This window comes from Asterias amurensis, chromosome 21 (genome assembly GCF_032118995.1).
Source record: "Asterias amurensis chromosome 21, ASM3211899v1".
NCBI lineage: Eukaryota > Metazoa > Echinodermata > Asteroidea > Forcipulatida > Asteriidae > Asterias > Asterias amurensis.
In genome coordinates this window covers 3275201-3302936 of record NC_092668.1, presented here as the reverse complement: position 1 = coordinate 3302936, position 27736 = coordinate 3275201, and the positions used below count along the sequence as shown (strand labels likewise).

Genomic DNA, 27736 nt, shown 5'->3' with positions numbered 1-27736 from the left:
ATTTTGAAAAAGTACCAGGTGTGGCGGTTTCAGTCTTCCGCCGTGTTCAGTTTTCCGGGTGACGTAGTCGGACATATCAGCACGTTGTTCGAACAGTTTTAGCTTTCCGGCGTGTTCAGTTTTCCGGGTGACCTGTCAGATACCGCCGCGAGTACCCTGGCGAGTACTGTAGTTCTCTCAGCAGTGACCCCAAATTGTTTATATTACGATTCTTTTCTGTATAGTCACATAATCTCTTGCCTCATCTTTACATGTATTCATGGGTACAACTTTAGGCAGGTCACACTCAGCTTGTATGAAAAAACAACTCATACGATCCACGCGTTTGCCGCTATAGTTGTACTCGACTCGTGGACGCCGCCATGACAGCTACCGGAGGGTAAAGGATGACTCAATACGACACTAATAATGGACTATTTTCGCTTGCTGTGCGCAGGCATCGCATGACGGAATGCTACCGTATTTGGTCATTCGGAAAACTGAACACAGCGGAAAGTTGAAACCGCCACACCTGATCCTTTCAGAGATTATTATGCAATAACTAACAATACCTGGAATGTACATGTGTTGACAAGGGATTGGTTTTTTGACCTGACGTTTGAAGATGTGATTATTGTTGCGTCACGTAATACGTTGTGTAAAGATCATCTATTATACACTGTACATGGCTCTTGTATTGTGTTACACGTGTACGATACCGCAACGGAATGTGCCAACACTCTTTTTCACAATAATAGCCCGAGCCCAACATCGACACACCCATTACCCCCATTTTGGTACCAACAAGAGAACATCATCATTTGACGAAGAAAACAAAACAAAATGGCGTCTTACAAGTTAGAATATTTTGATGTTCGTGGTTGTGGAGAGGTCACACGTATGTTGTTAGCTTTGGCCGGCAAGAAATTCGAAGATGTACGGATCACACTGGAACAGTATACTGATGAATATAAGAAAAGTAAGCGACAATTTTATTTTGTTTAATTTTATTTTCAGTTCAGGGGGATTCTAAAACTAATTGTGCGCAACAAATGTACTGGATATAAAGTTATTATTTATTTTTGTTTCTGATTATTAAGTTTCCCTTTGAAATGAAGTCATTTTCGATTAGACTGTTATCGAAAAATCCTTTAAAAACGTAACAGTTGATTTAATTGTTTCCAAATAATATATGAACACGCTCCCATTAACTCAAAAAAACTGATTGAACTTAAATTGTAAAACGGTCGATCACACACACACAAAAAGGAAGACTGTTTAATAATTTAAATATTTGTCTGACTATAATTGTTTGGTTTTGTTAATGCAGAGCTACCTTGTGGACAACTTCCTGTATTTGATGTAGACGGCAAGCAACTCGTTGACAGTACAGCTATTAATTCTTACCTCGCTAGAGAGTTTGGTAAGTATATTTATTAACACTTATTTCTTGTTTCCTATAAGTAAGTAATTCATTCGAAAATGAACCAAAAAACTACTACTGCTCTCCCATGGATCCCAGATCATATAAAAGTGAAAAGGTATAACTTAAAGAGTTTTAGGGAACTGTTTGATTATTTTAAAGGCACTGGACACTATTGGTAATTACTCAAAATAATTGTTAGCATAAAAACTGTCTCGGTAACGAGCAGTGGAGAGCTTTTTTGTAGTATAAACAGTGTGAGAAACGGCTCCTCTGAAGTAACGTAGTTTTTTGCGAAAGAAGTAAATTCTCATTAAAATATTTGAATTGAATAACACCCGTTTCAGACAGGTGCACGAGAGTCGCGCTGAACCCAATAGATAAGGAGCGACTCTAGTAGTAGTCTTGGTGCAAGACGTTTCTCGTTTCCTTTTCACGCACACCGCGGCCAATTCACCGACAGCCCGCCCCCCCCCCCCTCCCCCCCCCCCCCGGTACGTTGACGTCATTCCAGGGGCTCACCCGAGTCAGCCCCCATTGCCCTGCTTGTGGAGTGGGTCACTTGGGGCTGGTCTGAGGTGCATGACGTCACCACGAGAGGGTGAGTGATCGTTCGATTAGCTCTTGTCAGGGGCTCACTCGAATGAGCACTGCGGGGTCGACCAGGGAAGCTAATCGAACGCACCCTAAGTTTCCTTCACTGGGTGGTTGAAAAGCGATGAAGGCCTACGTACGTGTGACCAAAAAAGTTCAAAACTCGCGAGACTGGTCTGTGATGGCGGGGGCCGCCTAGGTTAAATCATTGATTGATTACCTTATTTAAGTATTCGGTGATCGATCACACAGTGAGTTTGCACTATGATGGGAAATGTCAAGTTGACTTTTTTTTGTCTTTGTCTTTCAGGGTATTACGGTTCTAGCAGTTGGGAGGCCGCACTAATTGACCAAGTTGTTGGCGTTGTTAGCGATATTTGGACCCCTCTTATCGAGACAGTTTTTATGCCAGACGAAGCAGCTCAGGTGAGGACTTAAGGGATCTGTATGCGTATGGTAATGACTCTGAAAGTTTATGGCAATTAAAGCTTACGTGGTAAGATCTGCTTTACGTAATGTGTATGTTCGATGTCCCTTCAGGGGCACCGTAAGTTCGCAATGATGATCTACCATGATGTACGCGCGTCAAAGTAATTTTAAACCTTCGCGTTTTTCAGCTGGGGATAAATCATTCTAAATCTTTGATGTGTCTTCTTATTTATCTCCTTAGATAGCAAAGCAGAAGGAGCTCTTTGATGGAAAAGTTCAGGGTTTGATGAAGTTTCTTGAAGATGCGCTGTGCAAGAATGGGGAGGGAGATGGGTTCTTCGTTGGTGATAAGGTGGGTGTGTCTTTGCTTTGGGGGTAATGCGGACATCACGTCAAAAGGGAACTCTGTTTTTATAGTCTTAGTTTATAGGGAGCAACCCCAGGAATTGCACACCATGTTGGAAGTTTCAAATAGCCATTTGCTCCATAGTAAGCTAGAAGGTTTAATGAGCAGATGGGGAAAAGTGTTGGAAACCACAGAAACCTTGTTAGCACACGCTGTCAGCTGGAAGCCTGCTGTACGAAGAACAAAAGCCCCACTTAATATCCGAGGGTTAGATCTGGGTTTGTCTGTATTCCTATACAATTTGTGCACGTAATGAGAGTGACAAAATCAGACTCTCAACAAAATAGTTACACTCAGGGACCGGAACCCCCCCCCCCCCCCACCCCCTCCGGTCAGGGATATGAAGGACTTTGACTCCTCCAGGGCCTTGCATTTTGAATTAACAGTGAACAGTGAATTAAATAAACAGGGCTTTTGCTATACTCTCCATCACTTAAATACACTGGACACTATTGGTAATTGTCAAAGACCAGTCTTCTCACTTGGTGTATCTCAACATAAATATGCATAAAATAACAAACTTGTGAAATTTGAGCTCAATCGATCATTGAAGTTGAGAGATAATGGTGAAAGAAAAAACACCCTTGTCACACGAAGTTGTGTGCTTTCATTATGCTTGATTTCGAGACCTCAAATTCTAAACTTGAGGTCTCGAAATCAAATTCGTGGAAAATTACTTCTTTCTCGAAAACTATACGTCACTTCAGAGGGAGCCGTTTCTGACAATGTTTTATACTATCAACCTCTCCCCCATTACTCACTCATTACCAAGTAAGGTTTTTTGCTGATAATTGTTTTGAGTAATTACCAATAGTGTCCACTGCCTTTAAAGGTTTCACTCATGAAGTGTAATCCCATAACAATGCACTGTGTGGTTTTGAAAATAAACCGACCTGAGTTTATGATATTAATGACATTGTATGGCAGGGATCTAGATCCGTGTGTGAGCTGGGCCCAATTTCACGGTTCTCCTTACCGCAAAATTATGCACTTACGTTATCATATAATTGTGTGCTACAATGGTTCCGTAAGCGCAGAACTCTGTGGTAAGCAAAACCATGAAATTGGGCCCTGATTGCTTGATAGCCAATACAGTTATTTGTTAAACTGTTAACATTAATATAGCTAACCTATCGAGGGCGCTTGGACCCGGGAATAGCAATTTAAACATTGTATTTTGGTTTATTTTGTTGTTGACAGATCTCTCTTGCTGATCTGAATTTCCACACTGCCATGGAAACTCTGGAGAATCTAAAATACACCGACAAGAACTTGGATAAATATCCCAAGTTAGCAGCTCTCCGAACTCGCATCTCTGCCGATAAAGGACTCTCTGAATATCTGGCTGCAAGACCGACGAGTCCTATTTAGACTAACTATGATGAACAACCAAGAACAGGGTCTAATTTTAAAGAGTAAGCAAAAAAAGAAGCTAAGCCCAACAATTTCCACACTGCCATGGAAACTCTGGAGAATCTAAAATACACCGACAAGAACTTGGATAAATATCCCAAGTTAGCAGCTCTCCGAACTCGCATCTCTGCCGATAAAGGACTCTCTGAATATCTGGCTGCAAGACCGACGAGTCCTATTTAGACTAACTATGATGAACAACCAAGAACAGGGTCTAATTTTAAAGAGTAAGCAAAAAAAGAAGCTAAGCCCAACAAAATAATCATGCTTACCAGAATAAGGTTACCAGTAAAATAACATTGCTCGACATGTACGATTTAATTGTGCCTGGTATCCTGCTCATGCTTGGCAAAAATTTTGTTAAGCAATATTCCTTTTTGCCGCTGCTTATACAACTCTTGAAATTGGACCTTGAATCTTTATTAGACTGAACGCTGCAGTAAACGAGTTACGGTTATTGTATCATACGCCATTAAACAGCTTTCTTTTTGCTTTCTTACTAATTGTTATTTTTGATTTTTGAGTAAGTGAAAGGGTGGGTACACCCGTGTAAACTATTTCCAAACCACCCCTTGCTGTCTCACCTGTATTAGATAGATACGTAGGTAATATAGATATGCATTTTATTGTCAAAACAATTGTTTTAACAACATTTGGAATTCAACTCAGGTCAAAATGACAATAGGCCTACATGTAATAACAGTATACTAACTATTAATGCTCACAGTTTGTTCAACCTCAAATATATTACAACTTAATCAGCAAAAGACAATACGAAACATAGGGGTGAATGTGCCACACTAAGCAGTTATCGGTAACTGTCGTAGTATGTTAATGCTGATAGATGTGTAGGCACAGTTACAGTTTATCAACAAAGATACAATAAAAGTCTTCTGTGAAACTTCAAGTTAGTTGAAAACAGTGTCTACTTTATTGAGAAAACAGCAACTGTTCAAATTATCTTGGTTAATATGAAGACGTTTAACACACACAGGACCTTTGTTATAGTGTAATTTTTATCATTAATGTGAAAACGAACACATTTGGCAATACTCCCCCCCCCCCCGTAGAGTCGTTCTTCCTCGTTTTTTTAATCGTGAATCCAGTACGCTTGAGGGCGCTCTTTAAGATGCTTAGCGAGTTCGTTCGCTGCTAAACGATCTCTCAGTCCCACCAGCATTGGGTAGTTTTCCAGTCCCTTGTTGGCATAAGATGGCTTTTCGAACCACTCCATGGTGACGAAGAAAATGACGTCAGCGAGCGTAGCCTGAGGAGGGATGAAAATAGAAGAAAAAAAACAATTCCAATAATTTCAGTATGACTATAAACAAAAAGTCGGCCTATAACCATCCAATAAACAAGTGTATTGTCTGTTGACATCTGACTGTGAATACAAGGACTCGAAGCGAAGCTTAAATTTAACATCTATTAATCATTTAATCATTATTGTAGCAAAAGAACCCCGTGCGAGAAAAGACTATATTATGGCGAAAACACAGAGACTTTGTTGACTTTATACCATGGAGGTTCTTATTAATATTTTGGCTTCGTCCCACCCGACCGTCATTTTGCGTCGCTACCAATTTTGTTTTCATGTCACACACCTTTGGTTATTTTCAAAGACCATTATTCTTACTTGGTGTATCTAAAGATATGCAAATTATGACAAATCTGTGAACATTTGGAGTCAATTATTGTTTATCGCAGTTGCAGGAGAATAACGAAAGAAGAAAAACACCTATTGTTGCACACACTTGTATGCTTTTAGACGCCTCATACTGAAAGGCTTCAGGCCTGAAATCTTTTAATATTTGAGTTTAATATAGATTGCCCCTTTATTAAAGACTACCTCCTAGAGAGCGGTTTCTCACTATGACTATTATTAAAGCTCTCCATTGCTCGTTTTACCGACCCGTTTTACCAAGTAAGATTTTTTTCTAAAAAATATTTTAAGAATATTATACCAATCGTGTCCAGTGCTATCTTAAAGCATGGAGCAATGCTAAAAAGCATGGAGCAATTGCTCCATACCTCCATGCTTTAGAGAATATTATGCAATACCCAACAATAACTACCTGGAATGTACATGTGTTGACATAACAAGGGATTGGTGTTTTTACCTGTGAAGATGGGATTATCGTTGCGTCACATATACATTGTATACGTGTCTCATTGTGTTTAATGTAAAAAAAGAATTACACGTGTACGATATCACAACGGAATGTGTCAACACTCCTTTTCACTGTAAAAGCCTCTGGCACCTCATCGACACACCCATTACCCCATTTTGGTGCCGGCAAGAGAACATCATCATTTGACGAAGGAAAAACAAAATGGCGTCTTACAAGCTAGAATATTATGATTGCCGTGGGCGCGGAGAGGTTACACGTATGCTGTTAGCTTTGGCCGACAAGAAGTACGAAGATGTTCGCTTCTCATTGGAAGGGCCTCATGACGAGTTAAAGAAAAGTAAGTGACTTTCTCCATATATGTTATTTAAAGCCATTGGATCCTTTCGGTACAGGATGAAAAAAAAAAGTTCACAGATTTACAAATAACTTACAGGGTTTACAGAAGGTAGTGGTGAAAGACTTCTCTTGAAATATTATTCCATGAAATGCTTTACTTTTTGAGAAAACAGTAAAACAATATAAATTCTCGTTAACGAGAATTAAGGATTTATTTTAAACACATGTCATGACACGGCGAAATGCGCGGATACAAGGGTGGGTTTTCCCGTTGTTTTCTCCCGACTCCGATGACCGATTAAGCCCAAATTTTCACAGGTTTGTTATTTGATATAGAAGTTGTGATACACTAAGTGTGGGCCTTGGACAATACTGTTTACCGAAAGGGTCAAATGGATTTAAGGCAGTGGGCACTTTTGGTAATAATTATGCTCAAAATGTTTATTAATATCTAACCTAATTGGTAAGTAAGGAGTAATGGGGAGGGGTTTAAACATTGTGAGAACGGCTCCCTCTGAAGTAACGTAGTTTTCGAGAAAGAAGTCATTTTCCACGAATTTGAATTTGAGACCTCAGAATTAGATTTTGAGGGGACCAATTGAGATCAAATTGTCACAGGTTTCTCTCACCCGTGACACGTTGAGATACACCGAGGGAGAAGACTGGTCATTGACAATTGTTACCAATATAGTGTCTAGTTTCTTTAAGACGGAAACATGCTATTTAAAAAACTCTTGCTAATAGTGTTGAGAAACATGTCATAACTGAATACAAAGAATGTCGTTTACATGACGTCATTTAGGGTCACTTGATAATAACTTAAAGGTGCTCCTATTTGTTATTTTGGGTTAAAGGTAGAGGCGTCTGTCTCCTGCCATCAAAGGCATCTTCTTCATCTCCATTATCTAACATTTACCAATAGTGTCCAGTGTCTTTAGGTTCAAGAAGAATTCTAAACAGCATGTGGCAAGCTAACTTTTGGGGGATTAGTTAAAAAGTCACTCTCTTTTAAAGATGGATTAATTTAATTAGCATGGGGTAAACAGACAGTGCGTTGATAGACACTAAGGTGTCTTATAATTATAAAAGTTTAATATTAATTAAAACTTTAATTTTGTCTGATTATAACTGTTTGATTTTTCAATGCAGAGCTACCTTGTGGACAACTTCCTGTATTTTATGTCGACGGCAAACCACTCGTCGATAGTTCAGCTATTAATTCGTACCTGGCCAGAGAGTTTGGTAAATTTATTAATTATTTATTAATTTTGTATAACAAAAATTATGCACCTTTTCCGTACAAAAAAACACGTGTGACAAACGTGTTGTTTTCTTCCATTATTATCTCGCAACTTGGTCTCGACGACCAGTATTGAGTTCAAACTTTCGCAGGTTTGTTATTTTATGCATTATGTTAAAGATACACCAAGTGAGACGACTGGTCTTTGACCAAGGGTGTCCATAGAGTTTTTAATGTCAAGGTGTCTTGTGTCTTACTTTGTCTTTCAGGGTATTACGGTTCTAGCAGTTGGGAGGCCGCACTGATTGACCAAGTTGTCGGCGTTGTTGGTGATCTGTGGACACCTCTTATCGAGACAGCTTTTATGCCAGACGAAGCAGCTCAGGTGAGGACGTGTTAGGGGTAATTACTCTGAAAATGACAGGCAAAAAAGCTTACGTGGTAAGGAGTCCATCTGCTTTACGTGTGTACATTTAATTATCACAATGTCCCTTCAGACACACCATAGGTTCGTGGTCAATGATCTGGGCCCAATTTCATAGAGCTGCCTAGCACAAAAAAAATGCTCAGCATGACATTTCTTCCTTGGGTTACCAACCGAATTTCCATTTGTTGCATATTGCATGTTACTCGTATTCAGCTTTTTTTTTGCTTATCCTGAAAATCACGTGAAAATTTTGGTTGGTAATCCTGTTTTTATCATGAAGAAATTGTTATGCTCCAGCTCTATGAAATTGGGCCCTGCTCTGCTGCACAACATTCCGCTTGTATTTGTACGCGCGCCAATAACAATTTAAACTTTCAAGGTTTGTTTAAGCTTGGGATGATTAATTTTTAATCTTCGATGTGTCTTCTTATTTATCTCCTTTAGTTAGCAAAACAGAAAGAACTCTTTGATGGAAAAGCTCAGGGTTTTTTGAAGTTTCTTGAAGATATGCTGTGCAAGAATAAAGAGGGAGATGGGTTCTTCGTTGGTGACAAGGTGAGTGTGTCAATTCTTTGGGGGGTAATGCGGACATCACGTCAAAAGGGAACTCTCTTTTTATAACCTTAGTGAGGGAGCGACGCCATGAATGACACACAATGTTGGAAGGTTCCATTATAGTTATTTGGTCCCAAGTAAGCTAGAAGGTTTGATGAGAAGAGGGAAGAAGAGTTTGAAACTAGAGAACCCACAGGCTATCAGCTGGAAGCCTGCTATACGAAGAACAGATGGCCCCACAAAATGGGGACCAGACTCCCCCCATAGAAACGTGGAGTAGTCCAGTATGGGATATTAAGGACTTTGACTCCTCCATCCCAGATTGCAGTGAAGAAAGAAGTGAAATATATAACATTTCATAGAGCACGTAAATTGCTTAGCATGAAGTTTCTTCCCTGATAAAAACAGGACTATACCAAGCAATTAAAGGAACACGTTGCCTTGGATCGGACGAGTTGGTCAAAACAAAAGCGTTTGTAACCGTTTTTTATAAAATGCATATGGTTGGAAAGATGTTTTAAAAGTAGAATACAATGATCCACACAAGTTTGCCTCGAAATTGCGTGGTTTTCCTTCTACTGTGCGAACTAACATGGTCGGCCATTTATGGGAGTCAAAATTTTGACCCCCATAAATGGCCGACGTGTTAGTCGACGAGGTAAAAGGAAAACCACGCAATTTCGAGGCATGTTTGTGTGGATCATTGTATTCTACTTTTACAACATCGTTCTACCCATATGCATTTTATAAAAAACGGTTACAAACGCTTTTCAAAGACCAACTCGACCGATCCAAGGCAACGTGTTCCTTTAATGTCCATGTGATTTTCAGAATAAGCAACAAACAGCTGATCACCCGTTGCCAGCAAAATAGAAATTTGGTTGGTAATCCTGTTTTTATCAAGAAAGATATTTCATGCTAAGCATTTTTTTGTGCTTAGCAGCTCTATGAGATTGGGCCCTGATGCCAGCAGCTGATTTTACGAAACGCATAGGATTTTATCCTATCTCGAGTTAGGACGAGTGATGGCGTCCTTTCAACGCGAATTAACGACCACGAAACTTAACTCGTCCCAAGTCATATAAGATTAATCTTAGTTAAGAAGAGTTTAGTGAAATTGACGGCTGATACCATAACCGTCCCCTATGGATTGTCTGATAGAAATACAGCGAGTTATTTAAAGGCAGTGGACACTATTGAAAAATACTCAAAAAAATTATTAGCATAAAAACCTTTCCATCAGGTGACGAGTAATGGGGAGAGGTTGATGTTATAAACCATAGTGAGAAACGGCTCCCTCTGAAGTGTCATTATAGTTTTCGAGAAAGAAGTAATTTTCCACGAGTTTGATTTCGAGACCTCAGAATTGATTAAGAACTTGAGGTCTCGGAAATCAACCGTCTATTACTGCACACAACTTCGTGTGACAAGTTGTTTTCTTCTTTCATTATTATCTCGCAACTTTGATGTCCGATTGAGCTCAAATTTCCACAGGTTGGTTATTTTATGCAGATGTTGAAATACACGAATTGTCAAGGCTAGTCTATGACAATTACCAATAGTGTCCACTGCCTTTAACTGTAATTTTTTATAGCTAACTGATAAAGGGTGTATCTTGTGATCCCGGCTATAATAGTTTAACATTTGTGTTGTTGGTATCTTTTTTGTTGTTGACAGATCTCTCTTGCTGATCTGAATTTCCACACCGCCATGGAAAGTCTGGAGAATCTAAAGTACACCGACAAGAAGTTGGATAAATATCCTAAGTTGGCAGCTCTCCGAACTCGCATCTCTGCCGATAAAGGCCTCTCTGAATATCTGGCTGCAAGACCGACGCGTCCGTTCTAGACTAACAATAGGGACTTTTCGTTTTCGACGACGGATGGTTCTGCGACGGTAAAGATGACATTTGGCGTCATCTGCGCATGCGCCGGCTTTGAGGACGGTCGTCCCTCAATTTCTACCACAGTACTTGGGATGAATCTTCGTTGTGCTGAAAACGACAACGTTTAGCTGAACAACCGTCGCAGAACCATCCGTGGTCGAAAACGAAAAGTCCCTAATGAACAACCATGAACAAGGTCTTACTATTGAGTTGATTAAAGGCACTGGACACTATTGACTCAAAATAGTTGCTGGCATAAAAACTTACTTGGTAACGAGCAATGGAGAGCAGATGCTAACATAAAACCTTTTGAGAAACGGCCCCCTCTGAAGCAAAGTAGTTTTTGAGAAAGTGATTTCTAATTATTCTCTCATTATTCTCTCACAACATCGAAGACCAATTGAGTTCAAACTTTGTGCATTTTATTATGTTGAGATACACCAAGTGAGAAGATTAGTCTTCGGTTATTGGGTTAGTAAAAAAGAGAGCAACCCGTGTAAACTGTATCCAATCCACCCTTGTTGTCGCACAGATTTAGTATAATAATTATGCATTTATTGTCCACTTTTATTAAAGTAACATTTCGATTTCAACTCAGGTAAAACATGACATTACGTGTAATATCAGTTAATAGTATAATGCTCACAGTTTGTTCAACCCAAAATCTATCAGCAAAAGACAGTAGGTAACATTGGGGAGACTTGTGGACGCTTGGTGGCAGCAGACTTACCAGGTAAAATTCATTGTTTTGGGTAATGTGCGCATGCTCAGAACTACTCAACAATGGAAATTAACTTACCTGGTTAGTATGCTGCCACCTAGCGTTCCAAAGTCTCCCATTACAAGTATAAGTGGTATAATATGGGTTATGGTATGGTAACTGTGGTAGCACAATTCAACAAAGATTCAATAAAAGTCACCTCTGAAACTTAGTTTGAAACAGTGTCAACATATTGAGAAAACAGTTCAAATTGTGTTGGGTTGTATGGAGACGTTAGTCCCTATTGAAGAATTTAATTTCTAAAAGTTTATAACGTGGACGCGAACGAAGATTGTTTATTGAAAATACTCCCCGCATAATCGTTCATCTTCGTTTTTAGTCGTGAATCCAGTACGCTTGAGGGCGCTCTTTAAGATGCTCAGCGAGTTCGTTTTGTGCTAAACGATCTCTCAGTCCCACCAGCATTGGGTAGTTTTCCAGTCCCTTGTTGGCATAAGATGGCTTTTCGAACCACTCCATGGTGACGAAGAAAATGACGTCAGCGAGTGTAGCCTGTCAGTGACAAGACAATAATTAAATGAGAGAATTACTTTTTTAAAGATTTTTTTCAGGCCTGGAATTCCGTCTTTGAGAGGGATGGGCCATTTTCATTTAGTGTAGTTAATTGTAAACTTTTTAAGGGCACACTAAGACCTAGCCTGAACGTCTGACTTCATTCTTCGAGGCTCGTGAATAACGCCAGAGGCCGGTCTCAAAAATTTGCAAAACCTGTCTTTATCGGGGCCCAGTCTAACTTAGGCCAGGCTTGGCCTTAGTCTGAGGCCAAGACCAAGGGCAACAGAGGTCATAATTCCAGGCCTGATTTTGACCAGTAGTTTTGTTTTTAGTGTGAGTATATCCCCAGACAGCACAGTTTTGTAGTGTCATTAGAGCTTGAGAGAAAATGTTTTAAGACTTTAACCATAGAACGTATAAAACCTTCCCAATTCTTACCGTGTTTCCGACGAAGTACCCAGTGCCCCCGTTGTTCTTTACAAGGAGATCATGAAGAATCTTCAAAAACGGAGGCGCAGTTTTCTCGTAGTACTCTTTGGAATTTGTGGCCTGGAGCAAATTGAAAATGTATGTCTGATGAAACAAATTTAATCTCGTCAACAAGTACAATACGAAATAATTATTTTAGGCATTCCATGGCGAGGTATCAAAATTAAAATTTTGGTTTGTGGTTACACCATGTGTATTTCTACAAGAACAATACTGTACATTTTTTTTTTTTTATTAACCCCGAAACGTGACACAAAGAAGATGAACGTTTAGATCATAAACTATTAACTTACCTGTTTCTCTTTGTCCAATTCAAAAAGTACCGGCATGATCATGGGTTCTATTAAATCTTTCATTGTTTCTCGAACTACATCTATTTGAGCCGCCTCCCAGTTATCAGAACCGTACAGTCCTGGAGAAGAAGAAAGAAATATTTGTTATTAATGAAGCCACGAACACTGGGTGCGTTCGTGAGTCCCTGTGTCGACCCCGGTCGATCCCCGCGTGCGTTCGAATAGCTTTGACGTCATTCCAGGGGCTCACCCGGGTCAGCCCCCAGTGCTGCCCTGCTTGTGGAGTGGGTCACTTGGTGCATGAGAGCACCAGGTGCATGAGAGCGGTAGTGGTCGTTCTTTTAGCTCCTGTCAGGGGCTCACCCGAGTAGTCACCGCGGGAGAGACCCAGGAAAGCTAACTGGACGAAGCCATTTCTCAGATACACACAGAGAGACATCATTCAAGAAATAACACATGGGCCCAATTTCATAGAGGTGCTTAAGCAAAAAATTCCTTGCTTAGTTAAATCAGATTATCGGCCAAGACCCCACTCAATTGTTATGCTAAGTAAACAACAGCTAAATGCCAGTTTCAAGCAATGTACATGCTGGCATGGAATTTTGGCCAGTAACATGTGTAAAATAAGCCAGCTATTTTCGTGCTTAAGCAAATTTTGTGCATGCTTAAGCAGCTCATTGAAATTGGCCCATGATCAAAGACTCCATACCGAATTCTCTCGCTACGTATGACTCGATTGCATTGCTCTGAGGAAGTTGTTTCCCATCAATCTCCAGGACGGGGATGTGACCTTGAGGAGTGGCTGTACATGAAGGGGAAAGGTAAACGCATCATCAAACTTTATCATAAAGTTCCATGCCCTTTGTTATGGTATTGAGTGCCCCTCCCATTCACGCAGGTTCGAATCCAGCCAGTTAAGCTATAATTGCTGATATCCGATGGCTGTAAGTTTCGTCCTTGAGTTTAATACTGGTTCACAATTTATTGATTTTGTTCAATCCATAGCCATATATGTTAACCAGTGCTTGTATGACGGAGATTGGCTGTGGTCAGCTTGGTTGTTATAATATCCCCTTGTGGTAGTTTGAAGAGTTCCCTTGACGGGAAGATCATCTAAAAAAAAATGAACCCCTTATATAGTAAACCCCCCCCCCCCCCCCGCGTTGAGGTAGTAAGTGTTCTCGTGCGAAACAACAGAGGGCCCACTTCAGGCCTACAGATGAACAATTATAATTTGTAAGTTTGACCTACTTGGTTTAACCTTAGGCCATTCTTCCTTCGTTATTCGGACATCTTCAAATTCTTTGTTAGCAACGGCAAAGAGCATTCGAGTTGCCTCCGCCCTACCGCGGGTATCAAAATACAATAACTTGTAAGACGGCATGTCGGCTACGCTGCTGCCTGTCAACCTGTTTAAAAAATATCAAACTAATCAGAATAGTAATAGTATAGCAATAATGGTTTGCCTAATATAAGTATAAAACACTTAAGTTCGTTTTAAACTAATAATTAAATGCAATGCATTTAACTCTTTAAAAGCAGAAGAAGAAAAAAACTGACCCAGTAATGGATGGGATTGACTCTGAAGTTTCAGTTTCATCTTAAAGGCAGTGGACACTATTGGTAATTTTCTAAGACTAGTCTTCAAAGTTGGTGTATCTCAACATAACATGCACAAAATAACAAACCTGTGAAAAAATGAGCTCAGTCGGTCGTCGTAAGTTGCGAGATAATAATGACAAAAAACACCCTTGTCGCACCATGGTCACACGAAGATGCTTGATTTCGAGACCTCCAATTCTAAGTTTTGAGGTCTCGAAATCAAACTCGTGGAAAATTGCTTCTTTCTCGAAAACTACGTCATTTCAGAGGGAGCCGTTTCTCACAATGTACTGTCAACCTCTCCCCATTACTCGTTACCAAAGGTTTTATGCAAATAATTAGTTTGAGTTATTACCAATAGTGTCCACTGCCTTTAAGATTCAATACAGACTCTTACCTTCAAGGAAAACGATTGGTCCACTGTGCAATAGTTGTTCCACTGCTCATAAAATGTGCAGAGCAAAAACACACGACGTTTGGTTTACTGTGGATAAAATAGTCTGGGCTTCACAGGTACGATTGAAGCTCACAATGGTGAACTCGGAAAGCTCTGTGAACCCAAAGCGTATAGGAGCATGTACTGTGTGAACAGCATACAGAATGACCCGGCTTTGTAAACATTGGATGACTGAACAACTGAAGTTGGCCTTGATGTTGAGTTGTTGAAAATTCATTCAATCCCATCGAAATATAGGCATAAGACTACAAAACAGGCTAATAACTATAGGCATAGTAGGCACTGTAAGTGTTGAAATCACACGTGCGGTCAGCGATTACTTTATAAAGGTTTTAACAACATGACAAGAACTAGCCATTATAAAAATAAAAAAAAACATATAAAATTGTCAACTTTCAATCACGAGTGAGTTGAGTTATAGAATTGGAACCCGTCAGGTCCATCGTGTTCATTTTAAAATCCTGCATCAAGCTATTAAATGACATATAATTTTGAAAAATTATGAATAGAGGTAAATGAATTGCCGACGACTACATTCCATCTTTGGATAGCATGAATGCATGAAAGCACTCTTTGTAATTAATTGTACGGGTTTTCATTGGCGTTTCTGAGCCACCGTACACAGTTTTCGCATTTCGCTGGTACTCGCCGTTGCACAGCGTTGAATACACTTTGGTTACCACCAGCAATCCTCTTTACTGCAGCCATTACTGCAACAAACATGGTGAGGAAAAGAACCCTAAAACATCCCTAAACATCACCTTTCCTGAATTAATTTCAAACATTATAGATCATCAGATGGAAAGATTATTTAATAAACTTTAAGGCTGCGTGATTATTTTTCGTGTATCTATTGTTGAAACTATAAAATTAGTAACATATTCGGAAGGACGAGTTCGTCTGCACGTAATATGATTGCAAAACGGGTTGCAGTATTCCATTGAAAAACCACCCAAATTATTTCGATGTTCATGGAAATATTATGTGAAGATTCAGTGGACAAATGTTTTGTAAATTATCGTTAGCAATTTATCTACATGAAAACGAGTGAAAGCTAAACGACGTTGATACGGTTGTTAAAATTTTAGCCAGTCAAATTTCATTGTGATTGTATGATTGATTGTCGTAAATCATAAATGCATATAAATATTTACCGGTACAAATTCATTTTTGCTTCCATTTTTACAGCATGTAGTCAGTGACTTTTAAACTTGAATTTATTTGTACAAAATATTGTTGGGATGGCGTTACTATTTTAGTTTTTGGAACTGTTCAGAGCTTCAGTTGTTTGTTTACAGTTACACTGCAGTCCTTCTCCACCATTTATAAAAACTGGACTCTGAATGATTTATTAAATAAATGATGAATGAATGAACATGTCTACTCTTTATTCGTTGTGTATTCAGTTCAGGTATGATTATTTATTTCGTATGTGCTTTTGACAATAATTGATTTTGTTACCCTTCTACTATTTCATGATGTGCATACTATGATTTCTCATAATATTGATTGAGCTGTTTTTGAAAAAGACTATTTTATGGAATAATAAACGTAAATTGAATGAAATTGACCATGTTGACTACTTGTATGTGTTACGCTTGTCCCCCTACCCTACCTAGACAAATGATTTCAATCCAACTCTTTGTGTTGGTTTTCTCTTCATTTTAACAGGGTGACTCTGCCGTTACCGTCCGAACTCGCAAGTTCATGACGAATCGTCTGCTTCAACGCAAGCAGATGATCGTGGACATTCTTCACCCCGGCAAGGCAACTGTCCCAAAGACTGAGGTCCGCGATCAGCTCGCCAAAATGTACAAGACGACTTCAGATGTGATTTTCTGCTTTGGGTTCCGCACCCAGTTTGGAGGTGGTAAGACGTCCGGTTTCGGACTGGTGTACGACACACTGGACTTCGCAAAGAAGTACGAACCCAAGCACAGACTTGCAAGGGTATGTATGAAATGATTTTAAACATAATATACAAACTGCGTTAAATCATAACCCTCCATCCGCCTGATGGTTGTAGACTGGAGGGTTACGAGAGCCAGTTCCTTGTATTGTATTATTATTAATTATCTTAGGTTTAAGGCAGTAGACACTATTGGTAATTACTCAAAATAATATCAGCATAAAACCTCACTTGGTAACAAGTAAGGGAGAGAGGTTGATAGTATAAAACATTGTGAGAAACGGCTCCCTCTGAAGTGACCCAGTTTGAGAAAAAAGGAATTTTCCACGAATTTGATTTCGAGACCTCGGTCAGATTTAGGTCTTGAAATCAAGCATCTGAAACCACACACAACTTCGTGTGCCAAGGGTGGTTTTTTTTTTTTTTTTCATAAAAATAGTTATCTCGCAACTCCGACAACCAATCAAGCTCATATTTTCTCAGGTTTGTTATTTTGTGCATATGTTGAGATACACCAAGTGAGAAGACTGGTCTTTGACAATTACCAATAGTGTACAGTGTCTTTTATGCAATTCCAAAAATTTTTGTGCCTTGATTTGCCCAATTTCTACTACTTAAATAAATCATGAAACATATTCGAGAAGCACGACTTGGTCTTCGATGTGTAATAAATTAATGACTTGATTTAAGTAAGGCCTAGGTCAGGGGTTTTCCCTTAAAAAAAGTTTCAAGCCAGAATGTGCGCTCAATCTGTAAATTGTCCCCAAGACACGAGTAGTCTGCAAGTGGTTCGGCTTACACTGATTGGTTGAGACATTGTCTTTCAAACTTGAAAGACACAGCCTCGCGTCCACACTTCGGTCAGTCCCTTTTAGGTTTTTTTCGTTAAAGACTCTGCTTGGGTCGTCTGGCCATCAACATTTTTGTGCATTAGCTAATTTAATTCATTGCACATGAAGATCTAAATCCAAGTTGTCAAGATGTGTGTTGTGATTTTTGAAAGTATTACAATTTAAGCAAATCTGGTCAGGTATTCTGACAAAAGTATTTGAAGTTGCACATGTATGTGATTATTAGAAGTTTATTACACAGACTGGCTCATAGACAAAGCCCATCCCCGTCTGTGAGCGTCAGGAGGATGAAGGGTTGCAGCTATTACATACTACTGAGTTCTGGTTTTCATAAATGCTGACTCTTCCCAAACCATCTTCTGAATCTTGAACAAACTCGTTGTCTAGTCATCGAGAAAATGTAGTGTATCGCAAAAATTAATCTTGGGATGATAATCATTTTGCATTTTGTTTTTTGTAGCACGGACTCTACGAGAGAAAGCGCCCCTCAAGGAAGCAACGTAAGGAACGAAAGAACAGACAGAAGAAGGTCCGTGGAACAGCCAAGACCAAGGTGTCATCTGGCAAGAAGGTAAATACATCTTAAGGCGGCACACACAGAGCTGCAAACTTTCCCTGATTCTGCGGAAAGTTCCTTGATAATAGAGCGATATCTTGTCATGTTCTGGTGAACAAATTTGAAAGTCTCTCCTAATAATGGAAACTTTCTCCTCCCTATTATGTTTAAATGGGTGTGTAAACCAGTGGAAAAAAACATCTAAAAACAAATTACCATTATAGTCCCAGCAAAAACTCGACATGAAAATTGACACTGAATTGTTCCATTTCCTCAGGAACACGTTGTACAACCAGTCAGTGTTGTGTTGTAAAATATGTCACAACATAGACTGAATGAGGGTTAGTATTGTTTGAAGCTTTGCAGAAGAGCCGGTTTGGTATCGATGTTTCAAGCAGTATATACTCTGCTCGTCATCAGTATACATGTACTGTTCGAAACGTCGAGACCAAACCGGCTCTTCTCAGAGCCGACACTCACACCAAAGAGATATACACATGGTTATACCAGCCAGTTATATATAGTTTATTCCTATGATTGAGGGTTGTTTATCTAAGATTCATTGCTGTTTTTCAATTGGTTTTTTTTTTTTTTTTGAGTCTGTATTGTGACTTCACTGTGCTATTTTGGTTTCTAGGCAGGTACAGGCTTTTCGTGAAACTCTGCATTTTTTTTGCTCAGCGTGACATTGAATAATATGTGTTGCTTTTTTAACATGAAAACATTTATATTGCGTCAGTTTTAAAGGAACACGTTGCCTTGGATCGGTCGAGTTGGTCTTTGAAAAGCGTTTGTTATAAAATGCATATGTGTAAAAAGATGCTGCAAAAGTAGAATACAATGATCCACACAAAAATGCCTCGAAATTGCACAGTTTTCCTTTTACCTCGTCGACTAACACAGTCGGCCATTTATGGGAGTCAAATTTTTGACTCCCATAAATGGCCGATCGTGTTAGTTCGCACAGTAAAAGGAAAACCACGCAATTTCGAGGCAAACTTGTGTGGATCATTGTATTCTACTTTTAACACATCTTTCCAACCATATACATTTAATAACAAACGGTTACAAACCCTTTTTATAGACCAACTCGTCCGATCCAAGGCAACGTGTTCCTTTAATTATTTATTTATATCACTATGCATTTGTTTACTTTTCTAAAAGCAAGCCGCATTAATGTTAATTATTTCTTATTGTTCTTTTTCTTTGCAGTAATGAGGCATTGTTACAGCGAGGGGGACTAATTAAACATGAAACCGGACACACCCGAGGAACACTTGGGGTAAACAATAATTTGGGTCATCATCAAATGAAGATAATGTACAGATTGCCATCCAGACATACATCAAATACTGAGGTCAATAAACAAAGCAGTTCTTATTGAAAGCTAATTATTATGTGTTCAGTGTCTCTTTTGTTGGTGTCAGTGAAATGAACTACGAAAGGGTTCTATGCTCAACTTCGTTAATCTAAAAAATTTCATTGCCAAGCACAAATTTAGTGGGCCGTACACCAGTCATAAGACTGTAAACTTAATGTAATTTTTGCTGGTAACCCGTTTCTGTTGAGCAATGTTTTTCTTTTTTTGTGCTCACAGGCTTTATGCTGGGAACCAATTTCATAAAGCATTAAAGATTCATCTTAAAGGGACAGTTGCTATACATCTAACTATGACCAACGAACTCTCACCCAGTTATAACCTGCGCCCACTCTCCATGGGTATGGAAGGAGGGTGCTGTACGGGTGGTTGAGAGTTTATAATTCCATGTACTGTACATGCCCAGTCACAGGCCTGCTTGATCTTGACGACATAGCCCCTTTAACATGGGTTGTTGATATCACCTTTATGATTTGTATTGTTTGATATTTTTGACATCACAGTAGTGATGAGATTTATGCACAGTTGAGATCAATCTTTGCTCTTTGAAATAGGCCTTGTAGAGAACATTAGACCAATGCATAATAATTGAGTAGGGCCTTGGTCATGGCCAGTAATAGTTTTTGTTACCCTACCCATGTGTGTTTGTGCGCCCTCATCCGTCCATACGGCAAATAAAAATGGGTTGGAGGGAGTTAGGTCAAAAGAGGGCGCTATCACCAGCAGATGAAATTTCTGCAAGATTCGCCGTTTATCGGATGAGTAAGGGCGGCACCTTTGACTGTTAAACCAATAAGCATCTTTATGAAATTCGGATCAGACAATAATCTGTACAAAGACTTGGCAACATTTTGCCTCAACTAACAATTGGCTGTATTTTTTTTTTACCTCAACAATAATTATTAGGCCTAATCCAATGGAATTGTAAGCTTTTAGCACAAAACAGGCATTCAAGAGTTGAGTTTTTGTCAGAACTTGACCAAACGGGCTCCCAAAACCAATCTCTTATAGTCATAACCACTGTGTTAAAAACAAGACTTCACTTAAAAGTGTTAAATCTAACACTTCACTTCATCGAGTGCGGTGAGTGACTGGTACTGGTACTAATTTGTTACGTTTTATTCAAAGGGAAATTAATTGTTAGATTTAATATCTACATGTACATGTACATTCGGTGTCTTTTGTATCGGGCATTGTGGTATAACCCCCACCCTGCCCACTATTGTGCCTTTGTGGACCTTTTCGCAAATACCATTTATAGCGCAAGCGCTAGTAATTATGCTGGCCTAGTTATGGATCAAACTTGATCGCTAGCTTGTTAGTATGCGACTCATTCCATGCCGAATTCGCGGGGCCTACCGAGATTTGCATTAAAAGGCTCCAGCTATACTAAAAGGAGACGCTCAACAGTGTGATAGTGTGGGGCGGGGGGTACCCTCTGACACCTTTGTTAGTTGTCTATTCAGCTTCCCCACTCATTATAGTAATACAACACTTAGCCCTAGGGCTAGAATTTCTGAAAGCTCACGTTTCAAGTTCTTATATAATTCGTCCCGATTGGGATTGAATGAATTTCCCAGTACTTCAACATCAAGGTTCACCACTCAGTTGTTCAATCATCCGGACCCACAAAATGTTTACAAAGCCGTGTCACGTTACTGGAATACTGTTCCGTTTAATGGTATTCCTTTACTTGATGTTCCGCGGCACGGTTTCAAGGCCCGTCGTCTTTTTACAGTATCACATAATGTTACAGTAGTACGTTTTTGCTCTGCACAGTAGGCCTAGTAGCAGTGGAACAACTAACGGTCGTTTTTTCCTGAAGGTAAGGCCCTGTTTTAAATTTTAAACAGCTACCTGAGCGGAATGTTTTCAACAGAAATGGTATTTTTTACTTGTTTATAATGCACTTGCTCACCATTTTAATGTAATTTTGATATGTGTACACTTCTGAACTTTTTCGTAATTATCGAGTAAAAAATCAGGCCCCTACCTAAAGGTTTTTTGAAAAACTAAAAACACTTCTGCCGTTGAGAGCGGGCGTCAAAAGACAATGCCGCTGACGTCATTTGTGGGAGTTTGCTTTGTTATACATCCACACTGCAACAAAGCGGCTTTATCTACTTATGACGTTTTTAAGAGTGATTACGTAACGGGGGTTTTCGCAAATCTCGCAGAAAAGCTCTGGACAAGGGCCTACAAAATGATTGTTTTTTTACACAATTGAAACCTATTTATAATCATATGACTCGATTTCCTTATTCATCGAAAACATTTTAAGTGGAATTCCGCAAAGTTCACGACTTGACATTTTCGTTGAAACTCCAGAGATGATCTATCTCCTACATAGTTGTGCCGAGAACCAATTGTGCCATTTGCACAGATCGCTCACCCTCTCTTGCTTTGGACCGCCAGAATGGAACACTCAGGGATCACATGCGGGATGCTCAGACTATTCATATTATTTTCAAGAAACTTCTGAATTGTTATGTTTTTCAACAATTGTAATTAATTTCATGAAGCTGTCTTGAGCACATTTGAACATTCTTTGTTGATTTTGAGCTTCATAAATTTCTTCTGTTTATTGACTGATTGTTTTTCACGGTAAAAACAAAATCCTGCGTCAGAATTTACCCGGACTCGTTTCCCGTGGTGGTTGCCTATTAGCCTTGTCACACGAGGCGATCTTCAGGCAACGAAGACGCTGGCAATTTATCGCAGGCGACATTCAAGGAGGCTATTTTGTGCCACCTACTTATTTCCTGGGCAGTGCGGCCTTTAGAATGTGTGTATACTGTAGAATTGGGTCATACAGACGCAGGATCCGGGTTAAGACTACTTGTTTAAACCAATTTTCAACCTGACCCAGAAATAGATCAGCATGGCCCAGCAATGGATCAGCCTGACCATAAATAGATCAGCCTGACCCATAAATGGATCAATCTTAAACACAAATGAATCAGCCTGACCAAGAAATGGATCAGCTAGCGACCAGAAGTGAATGACCTGACACAGAAATGGATCAGCCTGACCCAGATTCACATAAACATGTTCTAAAGTTCTACACTTTTCTCGTGAGCCAGATGGCCGATCGAGCTCAAACTTCTACAGGATTATCAGTTTATATGGCGGATTACATAAAGTGCTTATTTGGCAGAGCTGGAAAATCCATTGTATATATTCACGATAGTTCATTCATGGTTCAAGTTAATTGCCCTTCACTGTTTACATTACCTACTTAACCTGTTTTATAGCACACCTGTAGTTAAAGCCTTTTGTAACATGTTTGTTAACAGTTTCTTACCCCTTGGAAGCGTGAGTCACTCATCCAAACAATCAGATAGCAGCCTGGCAGCAAAAGAGGAACACCCTACACTGTTCCCTCATTTAAAGTTTTGATTTTCTACATATTTTGCCTGCTAACTGCTGGCCTTGCTCAAGGCAGTCGAATTATTCACTCCGAAAAAAGACCGCCGCTGTATAAAAACCCACCCGTATTCACTGTGCGTAAAACCCACCCGTATTCACTGTGCGTAACATCGCACGACACGATGCCCCCGTACACTATCCGCATGCGGAGGCCTCCGCATGCGGTTAGTGGTGTACGAGTGCGATGGCTTCTGTGAACAGTATTCGTGCGATGTGACAGTGTGTATACGGGTGGGTCATTCGGTGTGATCGCACACACCATGCACAGGGTATACGGCGGGTGGGTTTACAGCTGCGTCTTTTCAGAGCGAATAATGCGACTGCCTTGAGCAAGGCTAGCTAACTGCTTTATGAACTAGGTAAGCCTAAACATTCATTTGTTATTGTATAATTTGTTGAATATTTTTGACAGTTGTAATATTCATGTGTTTCTTTGGAAGTTCATTTCTAAATTGATATATTATTTTAAGGTTCGAGTTTGGAAGTAACTTTTTTAAAGTTTTTACTTCAATCTTTAAAAAAGAAATCTTTTCTCTAACTTGGTGGAACAACTGTATTTCAATCAATTGTTTTTCTTTTTGTTGTATAATTACACATGGTCTTATTTGTATTTTGTCTATTCATGTGGTCTGTTTTTCCCGGTTACACACAACCTGGGTTTTTTGTAAGCTAAACCATGGAGGTAGAAATTCTTAAACAATAGATTGTTGTTTTCTGTAGGGTAAGAGGCAGTCTGGAACCATGACGTCTTACAAGTTACTCTACTTTGATTATACACGCGGTAGGGCGGAGGCAACTCGAATGCTCTTTGCCGTTGCTAACAAGGAACTTGAAGATGTCCGAATAACGAAGGAAGAATGGCCGAAGATTAAACCTAGTAAGTCACAGTTACAAATAATAATTTGTCGAGTTACTAAATTGCTATTTCGTGATTTAATCAAGAAATTGTGAATCACTAACCATACAAAATCTTGTCATTGTTAAACACAGCCGTTGGCTTTGACGTTTGGACAAGTCATTAAACTGTCTGGTATAAAACGGCTCTCTTGTAACAATAATTGTCTCGCGAGAATGTTGCTATGCTCAAGATGCTCTCACGGCTCCTGCATGCCTCTGGTAACTTGCGAGCCGTAGCATTCTCGCGAGATATGCGAGTGAGCCGTTTTGCTATCACCGCGACAGACATTTAACGAATTGTCCAAAGGTCTCATACGGTTTTAGCTACGGGCTGGATTCGAACCCACATAATCAGTTGGTTTGATGCTTTTCCCTTTTCATGTACAGCCACTCCTCAAGGTCATGTTCCCGTGCTGGAGATTGATGGGAAACAACTTCCTCAGAGCAATGCAATCGAGTCATACGTAGCAAGAGAATTCGGTATGGAGTCTTTGATCATGTTGTCTTTTCCTAAACTTTATGTCGCTAAAATTATCAAAGTGTCTTTCAGCTTGTTCGTGGCTTTTTAAAACAGTGACGCCTTTGGTAATTTATTACTGTCAAACAGACCAGTCTTCTCACTTTGTGTATCTCAACATGCATAAAACAACAAACCTGTAAATTGGTCATCGAAGTTGCAAGAGAACTAACGAAAGAAAAACACCTTTAAACCTATTGCACAAATTGTGTGTGTGTTTTTAGATGCTTGTACATACTTCTGCTGAAGTATTTTATTACTTGAGTGAGAAATTACCTCTTTCTCAAAAACTATACGTTACTTCAGAGGGAGCTGTTTCTCACAATGTTTTATACTATCAAGCTCTCCATTGATGTTATGTTTTTTTCTTTAGGCTTTTTACAATTATATATTACCGTGTCAAGTGATAGATAATTTGACCTTTTCTCACTTCAAGGACTGTACGGTTCTGATAACTGGGAAGCAGCTCAAATAGATGTAATTCGTGAAACCACGAAGGATTTGATTCAACCCATGATTATGCCGGTACTTTTTGAACAGGACGAAGAGAAACAGGTTAATAAGTTATGATATAAAATGTCTTCTTTTTTGTTCGTTTTCGGTCACATATAAAAATATGACATGACTTGTACGGGCCAATGATGGCTTGCTTTTTGTATATTGGTGGTACTGCCGATACATGTGTTCGGCTGTCCTTGTTGTCCCTTGACTTGGTCTTTTGTCTTTGTGGGTCTTAGACTTGATGACAAGTCGTTAGGCGCTGCCTATTTGTCTGCCTTTCATGCAACAGTCACAGTGCGATGTTACACATGCAACAGTCGTAGGTAGCGCGAGGCAGCTCTAATTAATAGTAATTGCGACTGACTCACACACACATACTGGGATCGAGGGTGTGTGTATCGTCCCCGCAGCTACACCGCGCTGTAACTACACACCGCGCTTAACAATTACCGTCTTGACTTCAAGACTATGTGGGTCTTAAATTCAGTGTTAGTCTGTCAATACTAGGTTAGGGTATAAAAACCAAGGCTTCACCCCCTCCTTAGTTTTACCCTGTTGATTTGTTAATAATGTTGGCTATTTTTAATAACTGTCACTGTTAATATTATGAACCACCAATGATGTATTTAATATAATTTTATTATTTGCGGGCAATACCAAAAGTTAATGTTTTATTGAATTGAATTGATTTTTGGAGTGAGATTCGAACCAATGACAAATGCATTGAACTTAATAACATCGGTACGTTGTTGACGAAGAGATACATTTTCAATTTGCCTCAGGCCATCAATTCCAAAGAGTACTACGAGAAAACTGCACCCCCGTTTTTGAAGATTCTTCACGATCTTCTCGTGAAGAACAATGAGGGCACTGGGTACTTCGTTGGAAATACGGTAAGTAATCGGATGGAATTTTCTATTCAATAAACTTCAGTTTGTATGTTAAGTCCATTGTGTTGCAATTAGTGGTTGGCTCTATAAATAAATGACAAAATAGACGGCAAGTGGGGAGGGGGTGTGTTTAGCTCTGCAGGTGCAATCAAACGTGTAGTGAGATCCTGAAATAATTTACTGCAGACAAAAAGATAAGATGCGCGGCATCACGTGATGTCAGAATGACAGCATTCTTAAAGTCAAAGTTCTTTATCGTTGGTTCTCATCTGTCGGATGGCACTTCCAGAGTTCCGTAGTAGGGGAAAGGGCGGGGGGCGGCATTGGTCCGCTTTAACATGCCGTCAGATCAAAACTCTGATTTTGGAGATGGTTGGTTGGACGATCTTTGATAAGACAGGGGCTTGGCGTATCATTCCTCCGTCTTTTCTTCTTGGTTTATTTAAAATTAATTCAAGTTCGCCTTTTTGAAAGTCCTCATAGATTTACAACCACCATAATTCAATAAATGAAAGACAATGACGATAGTGTTTTAATGTTGGATTTCCTCAATAGTCATATTGCGTTTAACTTTTTCATCCTTCTGGCAGGCTACACTTGCTGACGTCATTTTCTTCGTCACCATGGAGTGGTTTGAAGCGCCCCCTTATGCCGACAAGGGTTTGGAAAACTACCCGATGCTGGTGGGACTGAGAGATCGTTTAGCAGCAAACGAACTCGCTAAGCATCTTAAAGAGCGTCCAAGCTTGCTGGATTCACGATTAAAATAAGGACAAGCCACAGCTGGGTCGTAGTGCTTTCTGTGCATAATTTTTGCTCGACTTTGTAAATGTTAGAAATTAAATTCGCCTTACTATGTTTTAAGGCAGTGGACACTATTGGTACTTACTCAACAAAAATTATTAGCATAAAACCTTTCTTGATTACGAGTAATGGGGAGAGGTTGATAGTATAAAACATTATGAGAAACGACTCCCTCTGAACTAACGTTGTTTTCGAGAACGAAGTAATTTTCCACGGATTTGATTTCGAGACCTCAGATTTAGAATTTGAGGTCTCGAAATCAAGCATCTGAAAGCACACAACTTCGTGTGACAAGGGTGTTTTTTCTTTCATGATATCTCGCAACTTCACAGGTTTGTTATGTTATGCATATGTTGAGATACACCAACTGTGAAGAATAGTGTCCAGTGTCTTTAAGAACAAAAAGTAGTGTCTCAGTCTTTATAAAGCTTAATAAATTAAGCAAACAAACTCTGGCAATACCTAGATACGTAAACAACACATTTTAAATATAAAATAAAATCGATGAAACAAAGAAATGCAAAACGACCCCTCTTATGGAAAAGCTTGTTATCATGTTCTGATGAAAACACAAGGGGCGTTGCAACCAACAGCTTACTCACCCAATGCAAAACAAAATACTATAAAATGCCTTTGAAAATTATAAATTATATGTCAGCATAGAGAGGCTTTCCCAAGTTCAACAAACAAACAAACAAACAAACACCAAAACAAACAAACAAACAAACAAACAGACAGACAGACAGACAGACAGACAGACAGACAGACAGACAGACAGACAGACAGACAGACAGACAGACAGACAGACAGACAGACAGACAGACAGACAGACAGACAGACAGACAGACAGACAGACAGACAGACAGACAGACAGACAGACAGACAGACAGACAGACAGACAGACAGACAGACAAGCAAACAAACAAACAAACAAACAAACAAACAAACAAACGACATAAGGGGCGTTGCATCAAACAGTTCACCCACCTATAGGGCAACAAAAATACTATAAATGCCTTTTAGTTTGCAAAACTTACATTATTTGTAATCTATAGATGCTGGCCCAAC

General features: G+C 39.5%; 6 protein-coding genes across 9 annotated transcripts in view; 5 read left to right on the top strand and 1 right to left on the bottom strand.

Annotated features, from left to right (window-relative positions):
- Positions 1–27731, top strand: part of LOC139953310 (uncharacterized) — a 114605-nt gene extending 86874 nt beyond the window's left edge. Inside the window, exon 6 of the transcript XR_011787962.1 lies at positions 26807–27731. The gene's annotated coding sequence lies outside the window, so the exon portion shown is untranslated. The remainder of the gene's footprint in view (positions 1–26806) is intronic.
- Positions 719–5151, top strand: LOC139953306 (S-crystallin SL11-like). Its single transcript, XM_071952799.1, has 5 exons — positions 719–958; positions 1310–1402; positions 2307–2422; positions 2667–2777; positions 4032–5151. Exons 1-5 carry the CDS (start codon positions 823–825, stop codon positions 4200–4202), a joined length of 627 nt encoding a protein of 208 aa, XP_071808900.1. The 5' UTR covers positions 719–822; the 3' UTR covers positions 4203–5151.
- Positions 5335–15229, bottom strand: LOC139953305 (glutathione S-transferase-like). Of its 3 annotated transcripts, none has more exons than XM_071952798.1 (6): positions 14877–15229; positions 14129–14286; positions 13587–13679; positions 12878–12996; positions 12534–12644; positions 5335–5511 (listed from the first exon to the last, which is right to left on the bottom strand). In XM_071952798.1, the coding sequence occupies exons 2-6, from the start codon at positions 14259–14261 to the stop codon at positions 5335–5337; spliced, it is 633 nt and encodes a 210-aa protein (XP_071808899.1). In that variant the 5' UTR covers positions 14262–14286; positions 14877–15229. The 3 variants fall into 3 exon arrangements, with proteins under 3 accessions (XP_071808899.1, XP_071808896.1, XP_071808898.1); XM_071952795.1 differs by lacking the exon at positions 5335–5511 and adding an exon at positions 11252–12092 and having other exon boundaries at positions 14877–15216; XM_071952797.1 differs by lacking the exons at positions 5335–5511; positions 13587–13679 and adding an exon at positions 11252–12092 and having other exon boundaries at positions 14877–15217.
- LOC139953307 (S-crystallin SL11-like) lies at positions 6437–11234 on the top strand. The gene is made up of 5 exons (XM_071952800.1): positions 6437–6713; positions 7862–7954; positions 8222–8337; positions 8824–8934; positions 10612–11234. Exons 1-5 carry the CDS (start codon positions 6578–6580, stop codon positions 10780–10782), a joined length of 627 nt encoding a protein of 208 aa, XP_071808901.1. The 5' UTR covers positions 6437–6577; the 3' UTR covers positions 10783–11234.
- Positions 15583–19643, top strand: LOC139953308 (small ribosomal subunit protein eS24-like). Its single transcript, XM_071952801.1, has 4 exons — positions 15583–15660; positions 16608–16886; positions 18157–18267; positions 19465–19643. Exons 1-4 carry the CDS (start codon positions 15658–15660, stop codon positions 19465–19467), a joined length of 396 nt encoding a protein of 131 aa, XP_071808902.1. The 5' UTR covers positions 15583–15657; the 3' UTR covers positions 19468–19643.
- On the top strand, positions 21319–26813 carry LOC139953304 (glutathione S-transferase-like). 2 transcript variants are annotated; one of them, XM_071952793.1, is made up of 7 exons: positions 21319–21455; positions 22927–23418; positions 23780–23936; positions 24344–24436; positions 24910–25028; positions 25757–25867; positions 26455–26813. In XM_071952793.1, exons 3-7 carry the CDS (start codon positions 23801–23803, stop codon positions 26632–26634), a joined length of 639 nt encoding a protein of 212 aa, XP_071808894.1. In that variant the 5' UTR covers positions 21319–21455; positions 22927–23418; positions 23780–23800; the 3' UTR covers positions 26635–26813. The 2 variants fall into 2 exon arrangements, with proteins under 2 accessions (XP_071808894.1, XP_071808895.1); XM_071952794.1 differs by lacking the exon at positions 22927–23418 and having other exon boundaries at positions 21335–21455.
- Positions 27732–27736: the final 5 nt, after the last annotated feature.